The 12,696-nt window shown below is 41.0% G+C and overlaps 1 protein-coding gene across 3 annotated transcripts in view; it reads right to left on the bottom strand.

Moving 5' to 3' along the window:
- Window positions 1-12,496, bottom strand: part of EMB (embigin) — a 44,603-nt gene extending 32,107 nt beyond the window's left edge. For 2 of the 3 annotated variants that reach the window (XM_042995034.1, XM_042995037.1), the window contains exons 1-2: window positions 12,304-12,495; window positions 411-500 (exon numbers count right to left, since the gene is read on the bottom strand). In XM_042995034.1, coding sequence (XP_042850968.1) covers window positions 411-500; window positions 12,304-12,409 — 196 coding nt within the window. In that variant the 5' untranslated portion in view covers window positions 12,410-12,495. Of the gene's footprint in view, window positions 1-410; window positions 501-12,303 lie in introns of all 3 variants that reach the window. The other variant, XM_042995044.1, reaches the window with a different exon arrangement.
- Window positions 12,497-12,696: the final 200 nt, after the last annotated feature.

The following is a 12,696-nucleotide window of genomic DNA, read 5'->3' as shown; positions in this document are numbered from 1 at the left end:
CAGCACTGTCATTGACTCATTTGACAGCATCTTTCATTTCCCTGCCTAAAGGTCTCCCAGGACCTCCTCAATGCAGAGAGATTTGAATGGACGTACCAGCAAGAATTGATGAAAACGTAAGAGCATCTGCCAATCAAAATGAACCTTCCCTTCCTCTCTGGCGTCCCTTTTCTAGAGAGGCTTCCTTAACCTTCCCACATCTGACCAGCTGCCCCCTCCCTGCACACCAAGCACATTGCCCTCTTTGCCTTAGACTCCTACATGCTCCCTTCTAATTGGATGAGGTACTGGTATGTTTCTCCCATCAGACCATGAGCAGGGATTAATACCTCATGAAGCAAAATGCAGTCACTTAATCAAACACAAAAACTTTGGGGGGCACTGTATTATTTGAAATGAGATACATTTACCTGTGGGTGGTATGTTATGACTCTCCAAGGAAAGGTTAGAATACTTTGTTATCCTTTCTTCTTCAATGGGTACACTTGTCAAAGGTGAAACTGTAAGAAAAAGAACAGGTGGTTACATTGTATTATCAAGCTATGTATTATCATACATACAAGCTAGTATGTAACAGCTAAAATGTTATATTGTATACTATTGAATGAAAAATGTTTCAGGAAGCTCCAATGAACTAGGTCTCCTATGCTCCCAGAGATTCAGAAATATATGGAGCTATCAAATGTGACCAAATTTCCAACTTTTTCTATGTTCTTTTTTTTTTTTTACTGAAAAATACCTACTGATTTATATCAAGTAGCTTTAAAAAAATTCATTGTCTTATCCTACCATTTGTAGTTTCTTTATAAAACATAAATGAAGACATTGAGGAATTAGATAAGAGTGGTAGAAAAGACAGACATGAAGAGGCAGAAAGAAAATGAGTAAACAAAGACAGAGAGACCATAATAAAGGGGCATTAAAAGAGGACAGAGAAGATACAATGAACACACAGTGAAGGTTTCTGTTTGTCTTCCAGTGACAGACCCAGCCACCCTCTACCAAAGTGACTTTTGGTTTTCCTCTGTCACTTCTTTCATCTTTTGAAAACCTTTATTGAAGAAGAACATTTCCATTTCCACCTGGCCCACTCGTCTGGAGAGTGTATTCTGGCTATGGTTTCTTTGACTTCAAGGCACCTGAACTTACCTCCTATGAAAACCACCCCAACTCTATCAAGTAAGTCAAAAAAGGGAAAAAGGCTTATTTATGAATGTAGTCTTGGCTGCATTCTTTCAACATCTCATTCAATTTAAATTAAACCTGAGCCTTTTTTAATTTCACTTTCTTAATACTCTGCTCAGAAACTTACTCCTAGTGCAAGATTAGATTTCCAGTTCTTTTCTCATGTGCATGAAAAATATCAAAATTAGTGATCACCTTTGTTGGTTCAGCTTATACATAGCTTTTACAATACTGCCTAATAAAAAATCTACCTAGCAGAACCTAGCTCTCCAATAAGCTGTATTCCAAAGGCTTGATCACTTCAACGCAGCTTTGGAAGGTAGAATGCACTTCCTCCTTAATCCTTTAATGAAATTAATATGTAAATCATACCACGCTCTGACAATGATTATAACGGAAAATATGCCCTGAGTTTCTCACTGGGCTATCAGGAATACAAAACATTTCTTCCACCCACATCTAATATTCATTCATTTATATTCTCTCTCTCTCTCATTTTCTCTCTCTCTGTGTGTCTCCCCTCCTCTCTCTCTTTCCCTGTCTCTCTCTCTCACTCTCTCTCTCTCTCTCTCTCTCTCTCACACACACACACACGGCCAAAAGGCGCTTATCATCATTCTTCTCCTGATAAAAAAAAATATTGTTTTTTCCATTCTTGAGCATAGCTCACTTAGAGGTTGTATTTAAGAGGAAATATCTCAGGAAGATGAAGGCGGATATGATTGACTCGTGGATCGGAAGCCAGGAGGGTGCGGATGGGAAGGAATGAGCTGCTCTAGATCATCTGTTCTGTGAAACTTGCAAAACATCAACTTGGATATCTTTGCTTCCTTGCTTGGGAGTTCTCTTTTCTTGGCCTAGCCTGCTGCAGAGCTGAATACAATTGTGAGGGTTCCCACCGCATTCTTTACCCCTAAAAAAGCCTATAATCCTTTGAAAATAATATTGCTAATAATACTAATAAACGATATGAGATGGTCTAATATCTGATATTTATTAGACCATATCATTTATTATTAGTAGTAGTATTCATACCACCAACAGCAATAAGAAAGTGACATAAGCTGAAAAAAGTGTTTTATTTCTAATTCTTATTTCACTTAAATAAGTAAATATGTAGAGCCCCTGATACATGCTTGATGCTGGTAAGGACAATGAGGCTGAGTAAACTTGGTCCCTCCAGGGTGACATGGGTCATATTAATATCGATTAAGCCCACAACGTGATTGAGAGTCATTAAAATTTCAGAGTGCCACCCACTGGCTGTATTGACTATAACTGGCTTGTGTATTTCCCAAATTGGCGTGTGAGCTGCAGAGTACGAAGCCAGGTTTCCATCTCTGAGGGACTCTGGTGATGGAATAGAGGTGGAGATAACGCCAAGCAGATGGGCTTGGAGGCTGGGGTCATTTTGCATTTCTCGCTATCAGGACCTGGATGGAAGAGCCCACCAGTATTCGAGCAAGAAGAGAAAAGAGGTCTAGGTGTGGCATGGGCAAAATCCAAGCTTACAGAAGCTGAAGGAATAGGAGGAAAAAGAAAAACCAAGCTTCAAGAGCAGGGAAGTTTGGGTAACTCCAGAATGTGCTAACTGTTGTAACCACTTCCCACGGCCAGTCCATATATTAAAAATACAGACATCCGTAAACCAGCCGCCACCTGTATCCTAACTTTATATCCCTTCTAAAGCATTCATTTATCTTGATCAGGCTCCAGGTTCCACTGAACAAGCCCAAGTGCAAAAGGAAATGTGTAACTCTTGCGATGTTTTGCCTTGGGAACAGTCCCTTTAAGAGGCAAGGTACACAAACCTCTTGAGTGGAAAAAGCAGGGCAAGTCTCCGGAAGGTGTGAGAATAGTAACAGTGAGAAGTCCTTTGTTTTTAATCAAAAAAGTGGGAATGTAAACCTTACTGCTTTCAGTAGGAGGACACTGGCAGGAGGCTGATTCAGCTGAGGTTGATGTTTAAAGGAAATTGGCAGGAGAGTCAGGCAGATTGGTTTGAATACTTTTCCAAAAGGATTAGGCTGAGTTGCAGAAAGAAATTCAAAAGGAGAGGCAGGAATTTTGTATCCTAACCCAAGTGCTGCCTCTGACTTGTTACCTGGGGTTTCATTTCATGGAGGAAACAGGAGGGATCAGAAAAGTTGTATAATATTGAGTGACGGTACCAAGATCATAGCATACATTCCTCAATGTATCCTGCTCACCCCTTTCTTAACCATTGCTGGAGATTTTTCCACTCGACATTCTTTTATAGGTAGTGGCCAAAATGCCACATGAAAGAGTAACATCTAATAGTTTTTTCTTTTTTTTAAATTTTTTAATGTTTATTCATTTTTGCAAGACAGAGAGAAACAGAGCACAAGTAGGGGTGGGCAGAGAGAGAGGGAGACACAGAATCTGAAACAGGCTCCAGGCTCTGAGCTGTCAGCACAGAGCCCGACGCAGGGCTTGAACTCACGGACCACGAGATCATGACCTGAGCCGAAGTCGGATGCTCAACCAACCGAGCCACCTAGGCACCCCACATCTAATAGTTTTCCTAAGGATTAAAGATTTTTCTCCCTCTGCAGGGGCGATGGGACATGAGGGTGTTGCACCAAAGAACTGAATAACATCCTAATTTTCAACTATTATTAGGTTCATGTAAGATAGCAAAATGGTCTCTACTTAAATATCTTTCACATATTATATTTTAAAATAGACATTGCTAGATGGGTTTGTAATTTATACTATTAACATTTTTAAATGAAATAAACATGTTCTAATTTCTACTTAAAATATTAAGGTAACATTTTCACATATTTAATTCGGGAGCTCCATTTTAATTGAAGTAAATTGGGAAGATAAAGAAGAGGGTAAGTAACACTAGAACACTGCATTGGGTCTTAAGATTTGCTTTCACCTGTATCAGAAAATAAGTTCAACCGTACCTCTGTTTAAGAATAAGCATTTTCTCTAAGTCCCTCCCCCCACCACCTCTTTATTATATTTTACAATCTTGGAAGGACTTCATTTAGAGAAAGGTGTAAGTAAAAGCCATTATTAGGATAAATATCATTCTCTCTCTTTTTCTCTCTCCTCCAAATAATGTGTTGATTGCTATCAACATATATAACTAACATTATTTTTAATAAATCTTAATTTTAGCATTGTCTGATACACAGCATTATAAACATGCAGCCCAATTACAAAAAGACTATAACCTAGGAATGGATCATATATATTATTTATACAACAGAGTTTTGGAACTCAGAATATATTTCCTCATGGAAGCAATGCTATATATAACCATGAGATCCCATGCCAAATTGCAAAAGCCTTTTAAGCCATGATATGACTAAACTATAGCATTAAAATATCGAATTACCAATATTTCTAATAAACAGTGCTTTTAGAATTTTACTTCTGGATTCAGGGAATATCCCCTGTCTGTAACAGCAATAGTAGAAAGAAGAGGAGAATAAGACTATATTGATCCCAGACACATAATCCAGAAAGAGTTTGTCAAAAGAGAAAAGAAGGTTTGACAAAAAATAAATTCCTGATGGGGACATTTACAAGTCAGACTTTCTAAGTCAGGGACAGATAAAAAAACAAATAGGGAACTCATATTTTTTCTACATAGAATGAGAACCATTGGACAAAAAGGTCATTTTTAGACCAGCAAAAACAAACAAACAAACAAACAAACAAACAAAAAGATGAAGAACAATTAAAAAGCCTAATGGCAAGAACAGTGTGCTCTTTTATAGAGCCTTGTAAAACTGTTTTTAAAACTTGGCCACATTGAAATATAAACAAATTGATCCTTTCGTTTCTTTTAAATATGATTTCACAATAAAATATATTTTGAAAGGCAGTGTGAAAACTCTTGTTTCAAACGACCTCTAAATGGCCATTAAGATATTTTAACAGTGAAACTTAGGTCAAAAAAACTCTTAAAAAATAAAACCCCCAAGGTTTGACTATGGGTTTGTCGAATGTGTCACTCACTAGATTATTCTTTAATGAGACTTACATTCTGTTCAGTGGTTCTCAGCTTGGGCTGACCTTTGCCTCCACAGGCCATCCGACATTCCGGAGGTCACAAAATGGAGGCCGTTACCACTTGTATCTAATAGGTTACAGTAGTTTTCTAGTAATGCCACACAAATTACCACAATGTAGCAGTTTACGTAACACAACAGAAGTTTATCCTCTCGCAGTTCTAGAGGCTAGAAGGCTGAAATCAAGGTGCAGGGCTTTGCCCCTTCTGCAGGCTTTAGAGAAGAATCCTTGCCTCTTCCTGGCTGTTGGCGGTTGCCAACAGTCTTGGCATTCGTTGGCTGATAGCTGCATCAGCCCAACTTCTGGCTCTGTCTTCACAGGGCCATCTTTCTTCTGTGTGTGTCTATCTCTGTATCCAAATCTCTCTCGTTTCTTTCACAAAGACCACAGTCATTGGGTTAAGGGTCTATCTTAATCTCCTATGACCTCCTTTTAACTCGATTACATCTACAAAGCCCCTACTCTCAAATGAGGTCACTTTCATGGGTACCAACAGCCAGGACTTGAACTTATCTTTTTTGGAGACACAACTCACTCACGATATAGGAAAGGCCAGCGATGCTGCTGGGCATTCTACAATGACAGCCCCCCACGATAGAGAATTATCAAGCCCCAAAAGTCATAATGCCAAGGTTGAGAAACCTTGATTTCAAAACAGGTACCTCCTTACTTCTGATTCTTCAATGTGATTATTTTTAGTAATCTTCAAATGGCCCTGTGGCCCTCAGGTCCTGTTCTATACACTTTAGGTGTAGATATTTTAAAGCAAGAACATCTCTTGCCACCTTTTTTGCCAGCCACACCCTCCTGCCAGGGGCCTTTTGAGGACCTTTCACAGACAGGCACTAAGGGCTGGAAGGAGTTTTGAAACACAAACCAGGAAATCTATTATAGCTATTAGCTAGCTCCAGCCTCTTGGCTACATGAGGAAAGCACTTGGGCTTCAAGATCAATCGAATGATGTATCTAAATTCCCTTTCAGGATGTCAGAACTATGTAATTATAAGGCTATTGAAAAAAAAAAAAGATTCTATCTTTGGAGTGAAGATACATTAGTAATAATATAATCACAACTTTTTAAAAATAATTTTTTTAATGTTTATTTATTTTTGAGACAGAGAAAGACAGAGTGTGAGTGGGGGAGGAGCATAGAGAGAGGGAGACAAAGAATCCAAAGCAGGCTCCAGGCTCTGAGCTGTCAGCACAGAGCCTGATGCAGGGCTCAAACCCACGAACCGTGAGGTCATGACCTGAGTCAAAGTCAGATGCTAACTGACCAAGCCACCCAGGTGCCTCAATATAATCACAGCTTTAAAAATTGCAGAAAAACATTATTTCCAATTAAAGAAAAAACACCATTTTCAAAGATAACATCTATTATTTCTAACAATATATTATTTGAGATAGTATATGTGAACAGTGACTATGTCTTATCAGGAGTAGGGGGTTTATTATTTTCATAGAATATTGTGAGGTTTTTTTCTTTTCTTTTCAAGATTTTATTTTAAGTAATCTACACCCAGCATAGGACTCAAATTTACAACTCTGAGATCAAGAGTCACGTGCTCTACCGACTGAGCCAGCCAGGTGCTCTGAGGTTTTTTCCTTCTATGTCACCGTGTGTGTCTTGTTTTTTATTTCTATGGTTCACATTATATTGTGAAATATGGAGGCCAGTGATACAAAAGTAATTTCAAAAGAATACACTGTAGGATGAACAGCCTCCACACTTACAATCTGTTTAAGGACAAAAACTCCTTTGAAAAATGATACTTAATTACATAAACTAATGACAGTTTCTCAACTCTCATTGTGGTTTAATGTCTATGTTGACTAAAGCTTTCACAGAAAGAGTTGAAATTCTTTTTTCTTTAAGTTTGTTTGTTTGTTTGTTTGGAGAGAGAGAGAGAGAGAGAGAATGGGGAAGGGGTAGAGATAGCAAGAGTGAGATAGAGAGAATCCCAGGGAGGCTCTGCACTGACAGCCCAATTCAGGGCTCAAACTCAAATTGTGAGATCATGACCTGAGCTGAAATCAAGAGTCAGATGCTTAACCAACTGAGTCACCCAGGCCTCAAGAGTTGAAATTCTTTTTCCTTCTTTTCAAACGATCTCAAAGAGAAGAGTTTCAAGCACAGAAAAATTTTCCCCTGAACCATCTGAGAACAAGCTGATGACCTGATGACCTATTCCCCTCTGAAATGTTACTATACATTCCTTACAAAGGACATAACCCTCACACCATCCCACAATGCCATTAAAATTGGGAAATTAACATTTATGCTATTACCATCTCATCCCACATCTCATCGAAGTTTCAACAAAAGTCCTTAAAATGTGTTTTTTAGCCAAAGGTTGCAGTTCGGAATTACATGTTGCTCTCAGCTGCCGCATCCCTCTGTTCCCCTTCACTCTGGAACAGCGTTAGTCATTCTTGACTTCTATGACCAGTATGGCTCCAGAATAGGTATGTTGAATATGATTAGATTTGGAGTAGACCTCTTTGGCAAATATGTCATAGAGATGATGTTGTGTTCTCATTGCATCCTATCACATGGCTCACAATTTTTAATCCTCTCTTTGCTGATGGTTTTCACTTTGATCATTTGATTAAAGCCTTCTCCACTGTAAAGTTGTTCTCTTTACCTTTTCATTAATACAACTTCACCAATTTTGTGGGAAGTTACTTTAAAATTATGTAATATTTTGTGCCTCATCAAACTTCCAATTGATTCATTTAATTAATTTACATCAGTATGTACTCATGAATACCTATATTATTCAGTGGGCATTCTCCAGTGGATACTAATGGATACTAGTCCATTATTATTATCATTCATTTTGATGCTCAATTTGTCCCAGGTTTGTCCACTGGGAACTCTCTGGCTCTTGTATCTTTTTGACACGGCCCATCATTCTTTGAGTACTTCATTGCTTTCTGGCACAAGAAGTTCAGGGTTTATCTTATACTTTCTCTTCCCTTTTTGTAAAATAACTCATTTTTCCAGGAAGTCCTAGTTACCCATTAGTAAAGAATCGTATATAGAGTCAAGATTTGGCTGCTAAGTATGGTCATCACAACTGAGAAATCAGTGGTCCCCACCTCTGTGGGCAGAGCTAATGCATGTGTATATTCACACACACACACACACACACACACACGCACACACCGTAAATAAATATATGTGAAAGGTATAACATACATACATACATACATATATAAATATATATGATGTATATGCGTTACATGTATACTTACATATACACATCTATACCTGTACATCTGTTTATATAGACACACACATAAAAGACAAATAGATTTAAAGTCATGAATTCACACTAATGCTGTCAATTGCAACCCAACACTGCAAGGTTCATTCTAGTTTCCCCTCTTTCTTTATTTCCTTCTGCTGAAAGAGAAAAACCTACATCCTATTATCCTTACTCGTTCTACTTATTTGCTCAATCCTCTTGTATGTAATCTCCCAGTGCCACAGCCACTCCTGGCCCCAAAGAAATGTCTTCCTCACCCATTTGGGCTCCAACATCTTGCACTGTTGGCTCTTCTGTGTGCTTTCCCTACACCCCCCTGATCAAGATCAGACAGCACAATGTCCGGCTGCCCCTGCTTTGAAGCCCGTCACGCTGTTCAGCTCTGAGACCTGGCTCTAGGCCACCCCTTTGCAGGAGGACACATCTCAACGTACTCGGGCTCTAACACTCCACATGAGGCCGCTCCCCTACCTGGATGCCATCCTGACCTGGCCCACTTTCTAATTCCCTGACCTGGGACCCTCTGGCTTCCTCTAATAAGGGAGCTTGCCTCCCCGCATTCCCCAACCTAATGACTATAGAACCCATTCCTAGGAGGAAGAGGACGAGATGGGAGCAAGAGGTGGGGACCAAAGAACAGGAAGAGGAAGAGCCAAGAACTAATTCTTAACAAATGCTTATATAATTTTAAATGTGATGATAATTTAGGCTCAAAAGTTTGATGCATCAGATATAACTCTATTAAACATAAGCTTATAGTTAATCTGTTCCTTTAAACAGTTTAAGGAAATGACTCAAAACTGCTAAAAAATATTGCTGAAGTTTTCTACTTAGATCTAGACTAACACAATGTCAGGCACATTAATATTTATTACTAGGTGGCTGCTGTATATGTGGGATGGGGAGTATCTCTAGAAAGGTAGTTGAGCTCTTCCTATCTCTTCCTACCTCTTCCTATCAAGAGATCTCTTGATCCCTTCCTATCTCTAGGAAGGTGGTTAATCAAGAAAGTATATAAGCAATGTCCCCCAGAAGTTAAAAATGACCACTTCAAATGTTTCCCTTGCAAACATATTTTTCAAAAGATAAACACGACTCGGGGCACCTGGGTGGCTCAGTCAGTTAAGCGTCTGACTTTACCTCAGGTCACGATCTCACAGTTCATGGGTTCAAGCCCCGTGTTGGGCTCTGTGCTGACAGCTCAGAGCCTGGAGCCTGCTTTGGATTCTGTGTCTCCTTCTCTCTCTGCCCCTCCCTCACTTGTGCTCTGTCTCTATCAAAAATAAATACATGTAAAAAAAAAAATTAAAAAAAAAGATACACATGACCCATCCCCTCAATTTGTTCCACATAAGAGTAATATTAATGATGTTTAAATATTCCCATTTATCTAATATTTGCTTTAATAAAGTGATTTTACATTTCTTATTTAATTGAAACAGCTTAAAAGAATTAAAGTGAGTCCCTTTGTCTAACTTTATTCTAGAACTCAAAGTGTGTTAGCATGCTCTTCAGCTGAAATCAAGCATTTAAATCCATACACCGTGTTTTGTCAGTGGTTCCAAACTTTCATACACATACCCAGTTATCTCAGAGAGACGAGTGAATATTGTGTTTAAGAAAACAGATATTGGAGGGGGCTCCTGGCTGGCTCAGTTGGTAAAGCATGCGACCCTTGATCTCAGGGTCACAATTCATGCCCCACATTGGGCTTAGAGCTTACTTTAAAAAATTAAAAAATAAAGAAAACAGGCATTGGAGTCAGACTGAACAATGCTTAATTTCCTATTCTACTGCTTAAATAATTATATATACTTGGGCATTTGTTTAATCTCCCTAAATTCCAATGTCCTCATCTGAAAGTCAGGGACAATAAAAGCTAACCCATAGGGTTATATACTGCACAGTGTAATGCCTGGTCCACTTGTTATATAGTAAATATGATAAATTATAACCATGTTTATTATTAAAATTTTGCCCAAACTCTTAGGCTTATAGAATACCTATTTCCAAGTAATTCAAAGTACCTACATAAAAAATAGCCAGTAAACTTCACAATAGCCTTTAGCAAACAGAAAACTGAATCTCCCAGAGATCAAAAGAGATTCTATAAAATAAAATGAAGTCGCTTCACGATTTTTAATCCTGCCTTAAAATGAGATGCTAACTTCATGCCTTTTATACAGCACATCATTCTACAGTTTTCACCTAAGTGGAGGTGAAAGGCCAGGACTGACACTATATACATACACAGACAATTGCCATACCTACATACACCATCCCAATTATTTATAACTTTGTTAATTTAACCCACTTTCATTTGTTCCCTACTTTTTTCTCTTTAGAAGTCTGCTCTGAATGTCAACTTAAACCTGACTCCCTGCTACCAACAGCATATAAATATTCACCCAATGGTGCACTCTCTAGGCCACCGCGATTCTAAAGCAGTGGGTTGAAAACCAGCTTAGGATCTCTTGATTAAATCACACGGGAGCTTTCAAAATACCTGATGTCCAGCCTAAATCCCAGGCCAACTGAATCAAAAGTTTTGAGGGCAGGAGCCAGTATCTGTAAAGCTCCCAGATAATTTTAACATACAACCATGTGGAGAACCATAGGACTTACCCAGAATGCAATGGGCCTCAGAGCTGCAACAGTCTCAGGTGAACCAGGAGTGAATCAGGAATGGGCAGGAATGGCACGGTGGGGGGAAGGGGGGGGTAAAAAGTCTTTGACCACTCTTTATAAGTGGTAGGAATGAAAAAGAGGTACGTGGCTAGGAAGTGGGGCAAGGAAATTTAGGAACTGAAGCAATCCATAATGCTTTGTCCAAGTTAACAACTAGACCCTTTAAAGGACATGTAAAAAAACTGAAAAATCTTATCCTTTGATTATCTTTCCATCTTTATGTTACAAAAAAGTCTACATGCTGTAAGCTCATAAAGGTGGAAAATCTTGTGTAGACTATCTTAATTTTAGTTGGTGATAGGCAGTATCTGTCAACCTGAAAGGCAGTCTATTCTCCTAATTAGCTGCTAACACTTTGCAATTTGTAACACAGAAACCTGCATTAGAAAGTAGGTTGGATGAAATACTTTCAACATGGCAAGTGATTATAAACAGGTGAAACTACAATGCCAAATCTGGTGTTGGTTTCGGTAATGTTTTGCACACAGATCCCTGTTTCAAAGTGTCTGAAACAATTAAAACAAAACCCGCAAAACCTTCGTTTTCAGAGACCGGGGTGTTTAAAAGAAGACACACACACTACCCAATGAGCGGGGGGCTTTGGTTGATCGGTTGTGGTTACGTTGTTATTTCAACTCAGCTCTAAAAAACACCCTCAAGTCCAGCCCACCTGCCAGGCAGGGAGGTGATATTTAAACCTACTATCGATTCCAGCGAAGGGAGTTGGCCTCGGGGAATGTGGCTTTCAGAAATCCTGGCACTTTAGCGGAGCGAGTTCCTTGCTCCCGCCCGCACCCCCACACCGTGCCGCCCTCGTCCCAGGAACACCCAGACCCGTCCTGCTACCAACGCCCCCGACTCGCGGGGCGCTCTCGGTTCCAAGATTCCCTCCCCGGAGCGGAGGAGCCCGAGCCGCCCCCGTCCTCTCGTCCAGCTTGGGCAACCCCCCAAGCTGGCCAAAGGACGGAGGGGGCCGCCGCTCCGCACCCGCGGTCTCCAGCATCCCCGCGCCTCTCCCCACCAACGCCTCTCCCCACGGGGACCGAGGCTCGCGCGTCCTTTGCAGCGCACCCTCCTCCCCAACTCGGCCCTGCAGCCATCGCACCTGTGGGCTGGCCGTCCGCCAAGCTCCCGCGCGCCGCGGCGAGGAGACACAAGAGGGCCAGCGGCAGCAGCCCCCGGGGCCCCAGCAGGCCGGACGGGGCGCGCATGGCTCCGACGGGTCAGCCGCGGTCCTCGCGCACCGCCGTCGGTGGCCGAAGGTCCTGCGCACAGTCACCAGTACCCCGGCGCCAGCAGCTAGTCCCCGGGGCGGGGCGCGCGACTAAAAGCAGAGTGGGAGGGGCCCAGGCGCCCTGCCCTCCTCCCCCGAGACGCTCTCGCCGCGCCCGCCGCCGACCCAGGGCTGCGCGCGGTCCTCCATCAATTATGCAGCACGCCAGCCGCGGCAGGCGCGTCCGGCTGTGCAGTGGCCACCTCCGCGCCGCAGCCTCTCCTG

This window comes from Panthera tigris, chromosome A1 (assembly GCF_018350195.1).
Source record: "Panthera tigris isolate Pti1 chromosome A1, P.tigris_Pti1_mat1.1, whole genome shotgun sequence".
In the NCBI taxonomy this organism is placed as follows: Eukaryota; Metazoa; Chordata; class Mammalia; order Carnivora; family Felidae; genus Panthera; species Panthera tigris.
The sequence above is the reverse complement of the archived record's forward strand: the minus strand, read 5'-3'. Positions and strand labels throughout refer to the sequence as shown.